General features: G+C 36.6%; 4 protein-coding genes across 4 annotated transcripts; 2 read left to right on the forward strand and 2 right to left on the reverse strand.

Annotated features, from left to right (window-relative positions):
- Positions 1-7,385: 7,385 nt before the first annotated feature.
- LOC141670901 (COBRA-like protein 4) lies at positions 7,386-9,721 on the reverse strand. The gene is made up of 6 exons (XM_074476956.1): positions 9,545-9,721; positions 9,336-9,415; positions 8,705-9,161; positions 8,465-8,615; positions 7,932-8,209; positions 7,386-7,796 (listed from the first exon to the last, which is right to left on the reverse strand). The coding sequence occupies exons 1-6, from the start codon at positions 9,609-9,611 to the stop codon at positions 7,507-7,509; spliced, it is 1,323 nt and encodes a 440-aa protein (XP_074333057.1). The 5' UTR covers positions 9,612-9,721; the 3' UTR covers positions 7,386-7,506.
- A 2,132-nt stretch (positions 9,722-11,853) lies between these two features.
- LOC141670384 (uncharacterized) lies at positions 11,854-13,908 on the forward strand. The gene is made up of 3 exons (XM_074476201.1): positions 11,854-12,395; positions 12,779-12,864; positions 13,444-13,908. The coding sequence occupies exons 1-3, from the start codon at positions 12,047-12,049 to the stop codon at positions 13,741-13,743; spliced, it is 735 nt and encodes a 244-aa protein (XP_074332302.1). The 5' UTR covers positions 11,854-12,046; the 3' UTR covers positions 13,744-13,908.
- Positions 13,909-13,922: 14 nt separating this feature from the next.
- LOC141670383 (flavonol sulfotransferase-like) lies at positions 13,923-15,367 on the reverse strand. The gene has a single exon (XM_074476200.1). It carries the CDS (start codon positions 15,300-15,302, stop codon positions 14,220-14,222), a length of 1,083 nt encoding a protein of 360 aa, XP_074332301.1. The 5' UTR covers positions 15,303-15,367; the 3' UTR covers positions 13,923-14,219.
- A 1,936-nt stretch (positions 15,368-17,303) lies between these two features.
- LOC141675299 (protein BREAKING OF ASYMMETRY IN THE STOMATAL LINEAGE-like) lies at positions 17,304-18,881 on the forward strand. The gene is made up of 5 exons (XM_074482018.1): positions 17,304-17,490; positions 17,699-17,913; positions 17,998-18,087; positions 18,190-18,362; positions 18,463-18,881. The coding sequence occupies exons 1-5, from the start codon at positions 17,409-17,411 to the stop codon at positions 18,563-18,565; spliced, it is 663 nt and encodes a 220-aa protein (XP_074338119.1). The 5' UTR covers positions 17,304-17,408; the 3' UTR covers positions 18,566-18,881.
- The last annotated feature ends 1,448 nt before the right edge of the window (positions 18,882-20,329 follow it).

Raw genomic sequence — 20,329 nt, forward strand, 5'->3', positions numbered from 1 at the left:
GGTTGAATGTAAATCTCAAAACTTTTTCAAGTTTTGAGCAGTTTATAAAGACTGTGTGTTCAAGATGAACAAGTGTGTGAATTGCTTTAAGCTGATACAGACAGATATATATTCAAACACAAATGTAAAGAACATAATAAACCTTTAAAAACTTTTCTGGTGGATTTGTTGTTCCACCAGAGATGGTATTTCAGAAATTCTGTGATCTAAGAATTTGATCACAACTGCATCCTAGTACAAACTAGATAATTTTTCTCTCAAGATTTTTCTAAACAGCTCTGGAAAAATTCTTATCTAATTACTAGCTACTACTTGGTTTTGTATATATTACCAAGTTTACAAGTGAAGACAAGGATATATAAAATAATAAAGTAAGATCTCCACTTGTTTCTTCTCCAGTTCACTCCAGTACTTTGTTGACTTAATGTCTCTTTATACTAGAGTAGAACGACTGCTTTTTCTGATGTTCCTGAAATTAGGCTGCCACATTTCAGTTATCTCTGTTCACCCACGTGCCTCTGTTTGTAGGTACAACTACCACTTATCAACGGTTAATCAACAGAACATCCGTTGAAGCTTTCATCCGTTGATGCACTCATCCGTTGAAGGATGTTATCCGTTGAAGCTTTAGAGACATCCGTTGAAGCTTAGCTTCTCATCCGTTGAAGGTCTTTAAGTCATCCGTTGATACCACTTCATTTATACAAAATTACAAGGCATGAAATATTTACAATTGGCCTTCCTATCTGCATATCTTCTAGTAGTCAACATGACTCATAGTTTCTCTCAACTTCTAAGAATTACATCTTAAATACAGAGACTGAAATATGCTACAACACTAGACTTATTTCTAAGTAAAGCTACACCATCAACGGATAGCCAAAGTGGTCTTATCTGTTGAGGCTACAGACACTGAATTTCTACTTAAGTGTTTTGTTAAACATATCATCAAACTAATGCACATATATTCCTAACAACTTGTTAGTGAGTTTCTCAACATTCTTGAAGAGATTATTGGTTATTTAGAATTTAGCATAATGGTTAACGAAAGTGAGGTTATCGTTGGTGGTGGTAGCAGTTCGGGTGTAACTGCTGGGGCCATTGATTGGACCACCTATAGTTTCCCACAGGCTGTTGAACTAACCGGTTTACCGGAGAAATTCAACGGTGGCATTGGCTTTTCTCGCTGGCAGAAAAGGATGAAGTTGTGGTTGACTATAAAGGGTATGTGGCCGGTTGTGGAATATGAGAAACCAGTAGTGAATCAAGAGAAGGCTGACACAGTTAAGGCTTTTGCGAAGTGGGCTGAGAAGGATGGAGTGGCTAGAGCGGCCATTCTGGCGGCACTAACAAACACTTTGTTTGATGTCTATTCTTCTGATGCCTACTCTGCAAAACTCTTATGGGAGAAGCTGGACCAGACACATAATACTGACTCACAAGGTCTAGAAAAGTATTCTGTGGCAAGGTTCCTCGAGTTCAAGCTGGTGGACAATAAGTCCATGACTGAGCAGGTGCATGAGTTCGAGATGATAGTGCATGCTTTGAAGGAGTCTGGAATGAATCTCCCGGAGAAGTTCAAGGTGATGAGTGTGATTGAAAAGCTCCCGAAGTCTTGGGAAGAGTTCTCTCTCTCCCTGAAAAGACAGAAAGGAGAGATCACCTGGACCAACCTTATGCTGGACATCTCGGTGCAAGAACAACACAAGTCCAAACAGGGACATGTGATGCCAACTGAACACGGTACCTCGAAGGTAAACATAGCAACTGTAGGACAAAAGAGGAAGGCTTTTGCTAAGAAAGCTAATAGTAATAAACCTAAGAGTGACAAGGACAAGGCCAAGAAACCCAAGGCAAACAAACCATGCTGGTCTTGTGGGCAGGTTGGGCACTGGAGTAAGGACTGCCCTACGAAGAAAGCGAAGAAAACCGAGGTAGTACAAGCAAATGTTGTGCTTGGAACCGCAAGTGGGCCTGTAGTGAACATGGTTGTTGGTGAGGCTACGGCTTCTGAAACCAACGTTGACCGGTATGTATACTACAACCCTGTGATATTTTCTACATATCTGTCAAATGAATGGTTGATAGATACTGGAGCTAATGTACATATTTGTGCCGATATTAGTTTATTTGTATCTTATCAACAGAGTCATAGCCTGACTGTGAAGATGGGGAATGCTAGTGATGCTCAAGTACATGGAGTTGGAAACGTGGATCTGAAGTTCCCTTCAGGACGTATTCTATCTCTGACGAGAGTGCATCATGTTCCCGACATGCGTAGAAATATAATAAGTGGAAGCTGTTTAGTTTCTAGTGGTTTTGAAATTTCGTTCAAGTGTAATAAAGTAGTTCTTATTCACACTGGTACATTCTTTGGCAAGGGTTACTTGTCAAATGGTTTATTTGTTATTAATGCGGATCCCGTTTTGGGAAGTTTGAATAATAATGTTATTCCTACTGTTAATTGTATTGAATCCTCAAATATATGGCATGCTAGACTAGGTCATTTAAACTTTGGTGCTCTTAAGAACATGATGAACTTAGAGTTGATTCCAAAATATACCATAGAAAAGAATTCTAAATGTCAAGTATGTGTGTCTGCTAAACAGATAAGGAAACCTTTTCATAACGTTGTTAGGGATTCAGACTTGTTAGATTTAGTACACACTGATATTTGTGAATTTGGTGGTGTGTTGACCAAGGACCAGTTTAGATACTTCATTACTTTTATAGATGATAGTAGTAGATATTGTTATGTTTATTTACTTAGACATAAGGATGAAGCACTTAGTAAATTCATTATATATAAAACTGAAGTAGAAAAACAAACTAGTAAGTTACTTAAAAGATTGAGATCTGATAGAGGTGGTGAGTATACGAGTAATGCTTTTAATGAATTTTGTGCAAACAATGGTATAGTTCATGAAGTTACTCCACCATACACACCTGAGTCTAATGGGGTTGCTGAGCGAAAGAACAGAACATTTAAAGATATGATTAATAGTATGCTTATTAACTCTGGGTTGCCTAAATACATGTGGGGAGAGGCTCTAAATACGGCTTGCCATATTTTGAATAGAGTCCCTCTGAAACACATGGATAAAACACCCTTGGAGTTATGGAAAGGCAGGATGACTAGTCTTAAGTATCTTCGTGTATGGGGGTGCCTTGCTAAGGTGCTTGTTCCTGAACACAAGAGAAAGAAACTAGGTCCAAAGACTGTTGACTGTATCTTTCTGGGCTATCTTGAGACCACTACAGCTATGAGATTTTTAGTGTTAAAATCTGACATAGATGGTATAGTGGCAAACACGATAGTTGAATTTCGAGATGCGACATTCTTTGAGGATGTCTACCCTATGAAGACTGGAATACCTGAAACGACTTCTGAGGAAGATCCTACTCACACATCAAGTTCTATTCCTGATCATGTGGAAAAGATGACAAATGTGGGGGCGGAACCTAGTAGTAGCTCTATTCCTAAGGAACTAGAGGAACCAAGGAGGAGTAAGCGTGCAAAGGTAGTCAAGGATTTTGGAGGTGATTTCATCACTTACAATATCGAGGATGAACCTTTAACTTTCCGGCAAGCTATGGATTCTTCTGAGTCAAGGCACTGGAAGGGCGCTGTCAAGAGTGAAATTGACTCTATTGTTTCTAATGGAACATGGGAGTTGGTTGATCTCCCTCCTGGGTGTTCTACTATTGGGTGCAAATGGGTCTTTAAAAGGAAGTTGAACCCTGACGGCTCAATAGATAAGTACAAAGCTAGACTGGCAGCTAAGGGTTTTAAGCAAAAGGAAGGAATTGATTATTTTGATACATACTCTCCGGTTGCAAGAATGGTAACAATCCGAATGCTTATAGCATTGGCTTCAGTCCATGGTCTTATCATCCATCAGATGGATGTAAAGACGGCTTTTCTTCATGGTGAACTTGAGGAAGAGATTTATATGGATCAGCCTGATGGATTTGTTGCATCAGGCAATGAAAGGAAAGTATGTAAGTTGATCAAGTCCATCTATGGCTTGAAACAAGCTCCCAGAGATTGGCATAAAAAGTTTGATGAAACTATATTGCCTTTCAGTTATAAGATTAATGAAAGTGATAAGTGTGTCTACACTAAAGTTAAAGGTAATGAGTGTGTTATTTTGTGCCTATATGTGGATGACATTTTACTGTTTGGAACCAATATTGAGATTATTAACGAGACTAAAGAATTCTTGAAAAGGCATTTTGAAATGAAGGATATGGGTGAGGCAAGTGTGATTCTTGGAATCAAATTGATTCAGTCCACTGAAGGAATAACCTTGACTCAATCTCATTATATAGAGAAATCTATACTTGAGAAATATGGTTATTCACAGTGTAGAATCGCTAGTACACCTTATGATTCGAAAGTTGCCCTTGTCAAGAATACTTCAGGAGTGCCTGTGTCTCAGTTAAGGTATTCTCAGATTATTGGGAGCTTGCAGTATCTTGCTAACTGTACTAGACCAGATATTTCATATTCTGTGTCTAAATTGGCGAGATATACAAGCTGTCCAAACAGAACTCATTGGGATGCTCTTGATAGAGTACTTAGATATCTAAAAGGCACAATGTATCTTAGTTTACACTACAGGAGATTTCCTGGTGTGCTTGAAGGGTACAGTGATGCAAGTTGGATAGCTAAGAAGTCTGGTTCCAATGGAGTGACTGGATACTTGTTCACCTTGGCTGGTGGAGCAATATCCTGGAAGTCAAGCAGACAGACTGTTGTTACTCGGTCTACTTTTGAGGCTGAGTTGTGTGCACTTGATGCCACAGGGACGGAGGCTGAATGGTTACATGGACTTATGTCTGCAATACCTGTAGTAAGCAGACCGCTTCCTGCTATTGCTATTCACTGTGATAGTCGAACAACTATCGACAAGATTAGCAGTAAAAAGCATAATGCTAAAACTAAGAGACACATCCAAGTTAGACTCAAGTCTATAAGGGGTTTAGTGACTGATAGGATCATAGCTATAGAGTTCATAGGAACTCAGAATAATATAGCTGATCCTCTTACTAAAGGACTGGAACCTGCAGTGGTCCTTAAGTCAAGGTTGGGGATGGGATTGTCAACCCATCATAATTCATCAACAGTGGGAACCCAATACACATGAGAGGAGATCCCTTGAAGTGTATTCAATGGGTAATAACAAGCTGTAAGGATGAGTTGGTAGTACCTTTGCTACATAGATGATACTACAGTATCTGAATCTATCCCCTGTAAACCTAGAAGGTACTGACACTGCCAGAAAAGCAAGAGTGTTAAAACTCTGAATGGGATCAAGTCATTTGACGAGATAGAGGCAGTATATCTCTGGAGATGCCCAGCTAAGCGAATGTAATTGTGTGGTCGCAATTAGAGGATAGGGTTAAATTTTTGAAGCATTCGACGAACAGGATCGAGACATGACCATTAATGTCTCAAAGCCGTAGATTGGCACCATAACCTTTGACTTGTCGTCGTCTATGGAATATGGTTATACTAAACGGATTAAGATTCAAGGTGAAACATTCCATCTGAGTCCGATAGCCATTGAAGTAGAGGAATTAGGAGGGTTCAAACCCGGAAGGGTACCGACTCTGAAAAACAAGTCATGATGGGAAATTGATCACATTTCTGTATGGATTTGTGGGGGATTGTTAGAAAATTAGGATTTTAGAGCTTAATTTAATTATGTTCTTGATGTTAATCCTAAAATCTAATGATTGGAAATTGTTCAATGATATTCGAACTTAAATTTTCATGTATGGTTTTAAGAATTTTCTTAATGAAATCCATATGAAATGAGAGATGAAAGTAGCTTGGAAAATTTGAGAATGTTTGTCCCACATTGAAATAAATAAAGGGGGTTGTGTGCTTTATATGGTATTACCCACATGAGTAGTATATAACTACTAAGGTGTGTGATGGTCCATTGTGTTGTTGTGTGCTTCACGCGCACACACGCCCCGCCACGCACCGCACCGCACCGGACCGGACCGGGTCGGGTCGGGTCGAAGGGCGATTTGGGCGAATGTCTCGGCGTCTCGCGTACGCGAGGCGACCTGGGCGAGAATTTTATTTATTTGAGAATTATTTTAATTCGAATTTATTTATCGGTGATTGGATTATTGGGCTGGGTTCTGAAATAGGCTAAGTAGTCTAAATATATTGAACCTGCAAATAATCTGATCTGTAACAAGTTCTGATATAAGAATCAGAACTTAAGAACTGATGAATAAAATCAGAACTTAACAAGTTCTGATATCAGAATCAAAACTTAAGTACTGATGAGTCGAATCAGAACTTAAGTACTGATGAGTCGAATCAGAACTTAACTTAAGTTCTGATAATAATGTGGGTGTTAATGTGAAAAGCTGTTACAAATAATTTAAATTCAAAAGCTGTTCAGTTTTGATTTTTTCATTTATGAATTCAAAATCTGATTAGTTTTGATTTTTTCATTAATGGAGCAGTTTAATTCAGACATTAAGTGTGTGGACAGTTTCATTTTTCCTCTCCTATAAATAGAGGCTAAACTGAATGAATACAACACACTACATTCTCATCTCTTCTCTTCAACCTCTCTGCATTTCTCTCCCATAAGTCCTGAAGTGCTGATATTTTCCGGCGACTGAGGTGCTGGTCGAAGTGGAGGTTTTGTTGCTGCTGTTAACATAAACTCCGAGCTGTTTTATCCTGGTGGAGATATTGCGCACATCCCAAACGCAGCAGGTAGGGGGCAATAATCTCTTCAAGAGCAGCCAGGACTTCAAGCAAGGCCTGGTGACTCAGCTGTAATCATTTTCTTGGCGTTTTGTATCTGTAAACCTTTATTTCAGTCACTGTTGAAAGCTATGGTTTCGGGTACATCTTTCTTTCTCTCTACGTTATTTCAGTTACTGATTTTGTTTACCTGCATGTTTTGTTTTGTTAACTGTGGTCTTGGCCTAAACTTGTTAAATTCTTTATACACTTGCCTCTATGTTGCTATACTTGTTAGTGAGTTTCTCAACAAATCGCTGTTTGCTTATTTATTTTCACATTTACATTTAATTATTTTTAAATTTAAATCGGAAAGAAAGAAAAATGTCCGTGCACATAATACAGTTATATACAGTTCTAAAAATGACGAAACACAGATTGTGAGATTTCCATTCAAATTCTTACATTTACGAATATATTAATACCATTTCTAACATGAATAGATTATCAAGAAGAACGATAAGTCAATAATTAACTAAATCACAAAGAGAAGAACCTGTATTGAGATTATCCGTATTGAGATAATCAGCTTATTTTCGGCGTTTGCTTATTTATTTTCACATTAATTATATTTAATGATTTTCAAATTTAAATCGGAAAGAAAGAAAAATGTCCGTGGACGTAATAAATCTGCAGCTAAATTACATTCGATTGAAGTAAAAAGTTTCAACTCCGCGGTCAAAACAACTCAGTGACCTTAACAAAGATGTCCACGAGCTAAATATTTACAAGAAGATGAACAGAATGATACAGATCACTGATGCTAATGCTCTTGAAAAGAGATGAATTTGATTCTGTTTAGTCGAATTGGGTAAAATTGGGTATGCATCAGGGGGAGGAAGCTTGCATTCATCGCCATTGAAATAAACTTTCCGAGGAAATGCCCATCCTTGCTTGAGTGTGAATGTGTTCTTGTCCTTCTGAAGCAGCAGTTCAGATTGTACATTTCCAAATGCTCCCGCTTCCATTATTAAGTCGTTATAAAACTTCATCCCGTAAAACATACCAGTGTCATCTGCATATACAATTCACGAAAAAACAGTCATAATTTGAATTTGAAGTGAAAACAGAAAATGCATAGACGAATAGACGATTATGATGGTTTTAAATTCTCTTAAAGTCCTGCATTTCATAAGTTTTCAGGACTTACTTATGGATTGATAAGGGACAAGTGGCTTGTAATCAAAGCTAAAAACTTGAGTCACATTGTCGAGATTAGGGTGTTGTGCCACAAGAGTCCATTGAGTATAGTTCATTCGATAATTGAAATTGGTAACCGCGATCTTCACCCTCCAATAATCCTTATAATTGACCTTAACATGCCAATGAACACGAATGGGACACATATGGTGAGTGCATTGTAGCAGTGGTGCATTATCCTTTCTTGGAGTGTTTATTCCCACTGCATTTAGTCTTTCTGAGTTGCTCCTGAATGCCAGAAATCAAGTAATCAAGATACTCAAGTTTTTAATTCCTCGTTTTATACAAGAGTAGGGAGCCGTAAACAATGATTAAAGATGAATTCAGATCTCGAACATAGCCTGCTTTCCAAAAAAAATTTGACAGGGCATATAACATAGTAATGAAATAGAAATCACACAGACATTGCAAAACCATCATCTTAGAATTTTGTTTCTTATCATTCATATCTTTATAATTAGGAAACCGTTGATGAATGCTTACTCAATGCAGCCATGTCTTCTGTTGTGGCAGCCACAAGCACAAGAGGGGCAAGGAGTGATGGTCTTATTGTAGAAGGATGAGAATGAAACACAGCAAGTCGGGTTCCTGCTGGCTAGAAATTGCGAATAAGTGCAGGTCACATTCCATGTCACTGCATCAAAGTAACATATAAGTTAGCTGGTATAAGGAGGCAATCACAGTTGATTGAAACTGAAAGCCCTGAAGTTTACAGCAACTTACTTAGTGCTTGAGTCTTTCTTCTCTTATCTGGAGTGAGATATACTGTGGATGGCACAATTTTTGCAGGTCCACAAGTGTAGCCTGGTCCAGGACCAAGCAAAGTAAAGTTTTTGGGGAGTTTCACGGTTTTGTTTGTCGTGCCAGAAAGGCCAACACTGACCTGAAAGGATGAAACAGCAGCTGATGGATCCTGTCCCCATGAGGCCACTACACCTGCTTTGCAGCAATTGGCAATCTGTTGTTTGTAGGGAACTCCAGGTAGCAAATCAACCACAGTTGGAGTTCTCTTGCAGCAATGTGGGGTGTCTCCTTTAAACTTTGAGCAATCACCTTGTTCTGTCGTTTGTGCACCTACCATTGACCATATCACCTCTTTCTTAGCCCAGCCCCATCCTAATGTCCATCCGGGGTTCATTATGTGTCGATACATTTGAAAGTTGTTCATTGTCACTACAGCCTAAATTAACATCAAACAAAATATTTATTGACTTGAGTGTCTATCAGAAAGTTGGATCACGGACCCTCAACCTCTTGAATACTTTTACATATAGTACTAATACGAATCATAGTCAAATCGAGTTCTGGATTAATTATTTAGGTGTTTGAAATTTTGATTAGAAATGATACTGACCACATAGCCATCAGGAGTCCATGATATAACATCCCATTTGATTGTAATGTTTCCAAAAGGGTCCAATGGATCAAATGCAGCTGAAATTAATTATCCATTAGAAGAAAGTCATTCAATACAAGCATGTAGATTATTGATCAGTAGATAAATTTGATGCAATCGGAAAGAAATTAGTCTACAAGTAAATACAAAACTAAAGTTCTGCAAACCTGCTTGAGAAAACATAGTGATCATCAGTGTAGTCCATATGGTGAGCTTTAGATTATCCAAAGACATTACAGGATTACAATTGGGAACCAGATAAGAAGACCTCGAACTCGAAACTGATCACCAATGTATTACAAAGCCTCCAAGATTATTATGAGGAAGGCAAGTAACACACACACTAACACACAAACTTATAAAAGGAGAAGAAAAGGTATGTATGTGAAAGAATGCATGCATGGAGATGTGTCACCTAAATGTTTGTTGGTAATCTCATGATCAAAATATCTGAGTTGCTGGCTAATGAAGCAATCAAGCTGTGGTGGTATGTTAATTAGCACAATGCAGGAGATTAGAGACATCTAAACTAAATAGCTACAAGGTCATTTTCTTGCTGCCACACATAGATAAAAAGGCAATAATTACCTCAGATAATTATCTGCAAATATTTACCTAAATCCTCAACTCATGCTACATATCATCACCATCTAAATCAAGTACCAAATGAAGTAAATGATACTATAAGTTATCATAAGTGGGGTTTTTGTTCCCATTATACTGGGCTTAGATATAAGTTTTTGAGATATTAAGGTCCTTCCAATGCCATCTATTTCTAAATCAATTAACTGCTATTCCATTTAGTTGGGCTTTCTAGCTGTAGTAAACTTGGATTTCATATGGCCCATTTGGCCTTATATGCTGATTGTCCCCTAGGCCCTAACATTTGACTTGATTAAATTTCGAGATAGTGAAGATTTGATCTAGATGAAAGCAAATTCTTTTAATATAGAGTCTAATAAAAAGTTGATACTTATAATTCAGTGAATATAACATCACAAAAACAGTTTGACTAATTTGTTGTAGGACGTGTAGGGCAGTAAGGTTGTTTTGTAGCCAAAATTTCTTAGTTGTCATATCAAGTTTCATATCTTCCAGTTCAGCAAATGTACTTCATTTACTTATTTACTTCATCTTTTTTTCCTTGCAACCCAGATTTTCATTTTTCCAGTTCCATGGACCTAATACGAATTTAAACACTCACACACACATCGCCTGCTTAATATCATACATACTTAGGTCACAGTTGCGAAAAAATTGAATCGATAAGAATATGTCATAATGTCACCATGACCGGGACTACATCGTTTGCTTAATATCTTACATACTTACGTCAATATTGTAGTTGTAAAAATAATTGAATCGATAGGAAAATGCCACCATGACGAGGACCACGGAGGAATAACTAATGTTCGAGGATAATATTGAAAAATCTTATCTAGAAGGCTAAAAAGCTAGTAGTAATCTTAGTGTCCTGTAAAACCAAATTACAGGAGAAATTAAGAAATGCTTCAGAGATATAGTCAAAGAGATGGTAGATAGTGCATCTGCTCAGACTGTAATATACTATAATTTATAAAATTTGTATACATCTTGACACCAGATTTGGAATCTGATGTACAGATAAGTTTGTTTAATTGTCAGAGTTTAAGGGAATCAAAACGACTTAATGCATGTCATACATTATAGTAAACCCAGTTGGGGGGAGGGTTCATTATTCGATTTCTTACATTAGATTTTAGGCTTAGATTTTTTGTTATATAAGTTTATGATGAATCAAGACATCAATCAGTAATCAGATTGGGACTTGCATGATCATGTGTAATTTCATTTCGGAACTTATCTGATCTCGAATCCAGCATCTTGAACGATAAGAGATAAACGCTTACTAGTTGGATAATCTTATCGCGCATTCGATCTGCAGTTAAATAAAGTTATCTGCAAATCTTTAGAAGAAATAGTGTAGTTTATTTACCCAACTGCTCAATAGAAAACAAAGCATATATATCAGTCGGTATGTAAGCTGGGGGTGTTTCTTGTTTAAAACGTTTGTTGTGAGTGCTTCCATTCGGGCATCTCTAGAATTGTCACAACTGGCATAGTTAAATAATCAAGATTTTATCTTAATTGCATAATTATACCTTCATTGGAGTCGGTTTTATATGTTAAATATATGATCCTATAAGGGCATTACTCTAACACCTTAAGCTTTGAGATGAACTCGTTACTTAACATGATATCATGGTATCAGAGCTTAGGCCGACGATTGTTGGTTACTCAACATTATAACGTGTTACCTGTTAATCATGTGTCCGGGTCAGCTTGTACGCAACTCGACTAATCCTCAAGTGACTTGGTATAAATTTGTTGAATACCACTAAGTTGGGACCCCTCCACCTACAACTTTCCTATATCAACATGGTGGGCACGTTGCATTTTCAGAAAAATTTCCACACCTTACTTTAGAAAAATAATACAAACAAACAAATTTAAAGAAAATGTTGCCAGCCTAAATTCCTCTATTACCTTATAAAAACTCCAGACTTTGTTGTCTCAATTATCATACCTGTCATCTCTCTCTGCATCTCTGCAATTTGTGAATTCCAAAGTATTTTCTTCGGATCGATGCTATCCGAGCCTGTCTGCTTAAGTGAAGACCAATTTTCGGAATGATTAGAATACGTCCACGGATGGCTAGGTTCTGCATGAGCCCGAGCAGTGTTCGAGTTCGGACTCGTTCATCTCCATCAACTCAGCAGCAGCAGCACAAACACAGGAGAAGCTATAGTTCCATTCAAGTGGATGAGCAGACATCGTCTGAGTTTTCGAGCAAAAATAGCAGTGAGATGAGTCAGGACGGTGAGGCAGAGGCTGAGAAATTATGTGGGAACAGAGTGATGGTTGTGGTTGATTCCAGCATCGAAGCTAAGGCTGCTCTGCATTGGGCACTATCTCACACTATTCAATCCCAGGATACTGTTATTCTTCTTCATGTAGTAACAAGGCCATCTGTACAAGGTATCTAACATCTCAATTTCATTGCTTTACAAATATAATTTTGTAGACAGAATTAAAACTTCAGAGATGATCGATCTTCTCATAAAAAGACCATTACTACATGTATCAGACTATCAGTACGCATTTAGCAGCCTATCTATTTTCAAGGTTTTAGTACTGGCTTAGTAAAAATTTGGTTCCTAGAATGTTGAATACATCAAGCCTCAATACCTAACTAGACAAAATTAAACATTTAGTACTCTACTCATCAAATTTCTCGAGCTTTTGATCCCCTTCTGTTGAGCATACATTTAAGATCAGTTGTACCCTTATCATATTTGTCCTAACAGAATTATCTTCGCGATGTTAGGGAACTTATTAAACAGAATTATGCATGATTGCAGGTGGAGATATTGATCATCAAGTTAAGCAAAGGGCTTATAAACTGCTTTCCTCCATGAAGAATTTGTGTCAAGTGCACAAGCCTGGGGTAAGCATAGTAGTTCTTGTCTGTGCCTGTAAAAATATCGCGGGATTCATATATGTAGTCTACACTTCTTTGACCGGTGTTTATGGATTACTCGTTTGTTCTTTGGACTATTTGTTACAAAAAGTATTTGCAATCCACTATGTCTTCATCTGCATTTTCTAGAAGTATGAATGATATGAGCTTAACTAAACGATAACTTTTATGGTTAGCAAGCACCAACCCTGCAGCCTCTCCTTGTTTACCAATTATTCTCTCAAACCGACAAGCTAGTTGGAGTACCTACCAGTAATATGGAGCATCTGTTTTTTATTTAACCCTCTTCCCATTCGAAAGTCAACTAATACATTACATAGACACTATAAATGATTCACTGGCAACTCTTCCCACTTGAAATTAAACTAATTTCGACAGGAAGAGTGAATCACTAGAAGCTTAACTTTGATTGGATAGGCTGGCTGGCAATCAACCATAAAATAAGAACCGTGTTCTATTTTTATCATTTGTATATCAAGAATTCAACTGTCTGCAATTATAATAGACTAAATGACTGACTGGTAGTCCTCTGCAACTTTCAATCAGGTGCAAGTGGAGTTTTTAGTCAAGGAAGGTAAGGAGAAGGGATCAACAATAGTTCAAGAAGCAAAGAATAAGAAAGTTTCATTGTTAGTCTTGGGGAAAAGGAAACGATCAATAATGTGGCTTGTACAGAACCTGTGGGCAGGGAAAAGAAAAAGAATACGCAGCAGCACTTGCAGCGCAACTGATTATTGTGTTCAGAATGCCAAATGCATGACTGTTGCGGTGAGAAAGAAGGGCAGAAACCATGGAGGGTACTTAATCACCACTAAGAGACACAAGGACTTCTGGCTTCTGGCTTAATTTTCACAATGTGTTTGACAAGTTTCTGGCTTTTCAAACATTAGTTAGGCCTTTTAGCATATACACGTCCAGATGTAAAATTGCCTTTCACATATTATTTGATCAATTATGCAAATCTGCTTTGTACAAAACATAACATTGATATCCCAGCTAGCTACAAGATTAGCAACTGTGTTACCCTTTATATTAACATGTTAACATTTAAACAGTTCATAAGGTTCCTTCATTCTTGTAATATCTTCATTGCTACAAGAACAATGGGGAGAATCCTGCACACGATTATGTCCAAATCGACAAGCACTCTCCAGACAAATAGATAAGAGTTAACATGTTATGCGAGTGAAGACCTCCGTAAAAGGCAACATACATTGAAAGTGATACTAAAGTAAGATATTTAGAACCATTTGTGGCCAACATTTTCAGTCAAAACAGCTCACACTTGAAGCCATTAGCTAAGAAACTGAAATAATATGAAATTACAAATTTAATTTCAGGTAATCTGGTGAACCGAAGGTGAGTCCAGAACCCTTTAGCTTCTGCATCGTAATCAAATCCAGATGCTTAACCATCTCCTCAGTTAAATAATTCTGCCAATCTCCTACCTCACCTTTTCTGAAGAAATAACAGTTGTTAACAAAAATCCTTGAGCTGTAACGGAGAATGCCCGTCTTGTTCACCTCTAAATTGCTCAAATTATCAAAACTGCAGAGCTTTAAGACTTCTTTAACCACCCCTTCTTTTTCTTCTTTCTCTGAGAAGGGCTTCCCCAAAAATGAAGCTAGTTTTTTTAGATGAAACAATGGCTCTTTCTTCATATCCTCGTACTTAATGAAAAGCACATTATTAGGATACTTAAAGCTAGCTTTCCAATACCCCAACACATGGTCCCAATATGGTCCATAATGTGAAACACCTTCACAAAACATTTGAAACGCCTCATGAAGTGATAGTGGCAGTAGATGTTTAGGTCTAAGTTTGTTCATGAATAGCCACGTCGAAATCAGTACATCTTTAGGCTCACGACAAATGTACACAAACTTGCTTCCAGAAGTTATCATAGATTTCGGAAGCAGTCCATAAGGAATGTGAGTAGCAAATAACCGAGGCGAAAGATGATTGTTAGAACTAGTAGAATGGCTAACCAGATAATCTTGATAAATGAATGCATCTAAGAAAGGAAAACAGTCATGAGGGCCAGTGTAAAGCAAAGGGTGAGTGTTGAAGCTATAATTCGAACGATTTATGGTTGCATAAATAAGGGCACGAAACCATGTCGTACCACATTTAACTGAAGTAGCTAAGAAGATATCAGAAGGCTGAGATTTGAAGTGGTTTTGCACAAACAAGACTCCTTTTAAAGCAGATGAAGGGCTTAACCAAAAGCCTTGGAACTGAACAAGATACTCAGTCATCCAGCCTTTGCCTTTCTTTAGGGTTTCGACAAGAATGTCGAATTTTTCGTAGGTTTTCTCAATGGCTTCTTTTTCTGCATTTTCGTTACTTGAAGTAAGGGTGTTGCAGTAAAGGCTTTGTGGAGAGGAAACAAGAGCAAGAGTCATTTTGAGAAGCTAAAAATGATCAGAGAAAGATGGTTCTTCAGATGAACTTGGAAAGCTAGCTAGACTTCTGAGTACATATAAATAGAAAGACATTTTAGGTTCAAGATCCCACGTAGATTCGGTCTCCACGTACGGAATCCGAAAAGTGGACCCCACCACCACGATCACCGCCACTTAACAGTGCATCCACAGAAGAAAACCTAAAATTAACGGTGCGATGCATGTATCGTATCGATGCAGATTTGATTCCTTAAGTTTGGTTTGTGTACGAAACTTCCTGTTGCTGTAAAACACGTGCTTGGAGGTACTACAGTTCTGCTGATCTATACACATTATAAACTGCAGTTAGCAAAGTTGATCTTCTTTAAATCATCTTAACCCAGAATCTTGTTTGGACAAAATTCATGTTCAAGCTCAACATTAGCTGATTTTGTCTATTCGCTCTTCTATGTGATCCATTGCAAAATATTAGGTCAATATAAGGAGATATGTTGAAGTGTGTGCAAGAATTTCTCTCCTTATATTAAAAATTGAAAATAGTAGGTACTTGAATTAATTTTCAAAATAATTTTATAATGATTATGTGTAATATTGATAATCGTTAAGATAAGATTGTAACACGTATACGAGAAAAATTCAAAGTTCAAGTTTGATGCGGTCGCATCAAATCGCATATAGCCATTTTTTAATCACGGTCATAAATGCGGTTGTAACTAATAGCAATATTTTTTATCGCGATTTTGCAATCGATGCCTAGCAGTTTACGGTGCAGCTCCCTATCAAAATTTGTATAAAAGATTTAATAAAAAACAATATAAAATAATATAAAAACTAATAACACGCAAATTAACGGGTGATGGTTAAAAATACCCATTTTTGGGGTGCAATGGCTGAAAATACTCATTTTCAAAATACATGGCTGAAAATACCGTTTTGATTACGTATTTTGTAATTGGGTAAGTGTAATACGTATTTGAGAATTGAGTATCTAAAAAAATTACTAAAGGTACGCATTTGTAGTTTGGGTATTACCATTGAGATACGCATTTCCCAAATACGTATCTTAAAAAAAAGCGTATCTTAAAAAAAAATAAAAAAAATAAATTGGATACTCATTTGACAAATGTGTATCTAGTACAAAACAGAATACTCAAATGGCAAATGCGTATCCAAAACGGTATTTTCAGCCATCTACTTCCGGAATGGGTATTTTCAGCCGTTTGCACCAAAAAATTGTTATTTTTAACATTCTTTCCAAATTAACATGAACATACTCTCTTGCAACAAAATGATGGAGGCAAAAATATAAAAAGCAAGTGTTGGAAATATATCTATTGGTTTGGAATTTTTGTTCTTTTAATAGTTTGAACTCCTTAATGTATAGTTCTCATAAATCTATGTATTATATATATATTACAATTCACACGGTTTATTAATTTGTGTCTGTAAATGTGGAGTTAAGTTTTATGGAAAGTACGGCAAGTAAAATATTGTAAAACTTATTTTTCTTTAAAAAATTTATGTTTTACAAAGATATTATTATATACAAAAATCTTGAAAAGTTATATATTTTCGGTAAGTTAAACATTTCAAATTGTATTACATAATATATCCAGTTTGCGGAACATATATACAGTTCGTAAAATTTGCATGTTTTGCTTATTAAATATATAATCTTCTATATTTTTGAAAAAGATAATATTTATAAAAAGTACACAAAGTAATTATAAAATAATAAGTTTTATAATATTTTGATTGCTAAAGACGTATGCTATACAAGAATTATGATGAAATAGTGTTCTCAGTAGAATTTTACTTCAACAATATATAATCATTATTATTTCTTACCTAATTAAGATGAATGCAAATGAAAATCATTAGCTAGCAGTTCCCTTGTAACTCCACGTTTGATTATCACGTAATAATAACTGGCACACAATCAAGGAAATATAAAAGCTCATAACTCCTCGTTATTCTAAAATCTTTAAAATTCAAATCAACATTAAAGTTCCCCCTCTTAGATATTTGCAGCTTAGACGCATGTTCTATAATCTTCTCTCCCGTGATTAATCAGATTCAATCTCTAGCTAATATGTTCTTCAATCAATGGTTTCAAGTATGAATGTGGCACTCAAATGGACTGTTAAAGATTGCGCCTCCACTCTTTATGCATGCAGGATTCAGTTAGGTACACAAATCATACATGCACTCACATTCAATATTTGTGTCAACAAATTTCTTCTTTTTTAGTTTTGAATAATTAGGCTTATCTTATGTATCGAGTATTTGTTCTAAGAAATCTCGGGGAGAACTTTGTGCCAACAAAGTTATTGTGTGTGTGTTTGGTTTTTTGTTGAATGGTAAATATTCATTATTTATATGATATGATTTACTAGATGAGCAAGACATGATATCTAAGCCAATGACTAAGAAAAAAGATTCAAGAGAAAATAAAAGAGCCAAAAATGATGATATGAAACAGCCACCGATTGCTGACAAAGAATATATAGTCTTCCGGTTTAGAGAAGATGGAGGGATTGATTTGGTGGAAGAGAAGTGGCTTACAAGCAATTCGGATAGTCGGATTCATCACATTCATCATAATCACAAGGTTTTTGGATAATTTCTCGATTAATTAGTAACTTTGTGAAAACTTTTTTAGTTTTTGTTTGTTAGGTTTTAATTCTTTTGATAGACCTTGAAGGAGCTCATGATGTTTGATGAAAATTCGGAAAGCTTGCAGTTTAAAGTGAATGAGGATGGTCTGATCATTTCGGATGAAGAGGTGCAGACTCATTGAGCATGTTGCTACAAGTTCTATAATTGTTTAGGCAAGTTGCAGAGCAAATTTTACAGGCTTCTGTCGTTTTACTTGTGTTTTTTGTAGGGTGAGGAGGAGCAGACGAGTAATGAGTCTGGCAAGGAGTTGAGTCCGAGTGATGAGAACGACGATGGTGTTGATATTAAAGTCATAACTGCAATTGAGGACAGTACAGAACATAAAACATTGTCTGATTCAACTCGGTCTGATAGTAGTTCAGGTTCATTTGCTTTCCCAATGTAAGCACTATTACATATTAGTCTACTCACTTAATTTGATCATTCATGTTAAGTCTAAAGCAATTAGTTAATGTCATATACATATTGCCTACAAATGCAGACTGAACATGGAAATGAAAGGCAGTCCAGAGAGGATGCCGAAATATAATAAGCAACGTCACAAGCTTGGAAGGATTCTGCAGTTTCCATGTTGCAGATTCTAGAGGTTGCATTGGAATCAGTTTGTGGTGTGTCGCAAGCAAATTGCTCGGTTGAATTAGTATTTAAGAAGTGAAGGAAATGGTAATGTCAGTATAATTCTAGACTGATGGTTGTTGTTTATACATGCTGTATGATTTATGAATAGGTGTGGGTATATATTTACATATTGATAAGATGATTATCAGAATATCAGATGCATAGAGGCATTTACATGTAAGATTCAGTCACTTGATCAATTAAATACTTGTGACAGGTTAGATAAGTAGACAACACACCACATGAGTTATTTAAGTAGGTAAGGGTTACTGAACTTTTAGAGGTAGTATTTTTGAACTAGGCTCAGATTAAGCTGCAGAGTTCCCTGGACTGTTAACCGACGGAAAATTTCTGTCAGAGATGGGGCATTTTCTGAAATTTAGTATAAAAGCCTTATGTCAATTATAGATGTTGGCTACTTGGCAGTTTGCGCCATTCTTGAGGCAACTTTCTAATATTGATTGTTCTAACGTGTTCAAAAATACTGATTATAAATGAATCCAACTGGAAAAACACATCACTCTGTATTGTGTTTGAGTATGTAGAAGTCTGATCACATTGAACAACACATTTTATGGCTATAGGTTTTACAATATACATTACTCATTAGATTGACAGGAGATATCTAGAAACAAAGAGCACAATTGGTTCTGGTTCACTTGTAGATGTTACCCTGACAAGTTTTTCTGCAACAACCTCATATACTGGTTGGTAACCCTAAAGAGTTGGCACAGTTAACCTTGAGCTTCTTGCTGCAGCTCAATGCCCTCTTGGCTTTGAACAAAGTTGCCGGAAATCAAAAAGATTTAAGTCTGCAGGAGCTAGCTCCCTGCAGGAATGAAAGAAGGCTCAACTTGCCGGAAATTCAAGAGGATTGATTGGATATTTGAGACTTCAAAATATCCGATATACATCAATTAAGGGCATTCAAGTTGGACAATGGTCCTTTCACCACCACATGTTTCTGCATTATGTATTGTGTAGACCCTGTTTACCACATCCAAAAACCTACCAAATTGGGGTCTCCTGGTGAGATATTTTCAAGTCAGATTTTAAAAAACATATGATTTTCTTTAATAATAGTATGGTTCTGTAAGAAGTAAGAACATCTTCTATCATATAAAATAATGAAATTGAATTAGAAAATTTTGGAATTACAGCTAAATTGAAAATGAATAAGAGTGTCCCCCATGCCATCCAAATCAAGAACTTGCTAGTACTGAACTCTCAGAATTGTATGTACTCAGTTGTCAGAGTTAAAGTATTGAAGGACAAGAAGTAGATCTAGTTAGGAGTCTTCTCGACTCCCAGAGTGATATATACCGAATATGTTTGGTTTGATTTGTCAATTTACACGTCGTGGATCGAAGATAGTGGTCTTCTGAACTTACGTAGTAGGAATGGGATACACCGAATATGTTTGATTTGATTTGATATGGAGTTGATATTGGAGTAGCAATAATATCCACCAAGGCCACTCAATAAATCAGCACCACATGGATTACTCCATGAAGCATGGGACTACTTCCACATGACCACATCCAATTTCTTTTTCTTCCTGGTCCCTAGTTATATACATTATAACTCAACAATTTACAACCAAATACACAACTATGTAAGCTATTCATGCATCATCTGATTCTGATATGAAAACATAAGTTTGTGAGTGTTGCTAAATCATTCTGCTTTACAACCGTTGCTTACGCTTGCCACGTAAACGCATCATCTGT

Source organism: Apium graveolens, chromosome 7 (assembly GCF_009905375.1).
Source record: "Apium graveolens cultivar Ventura chromosome 7, ASM990537v1, whole genome shotgun sequence".
Lineage (NCBI taxonomy): Eukaryota > Viridiplantae > Streptophyta > Magnoliopsida > Apiales > Apiaceae > Apium > Apium graveolens.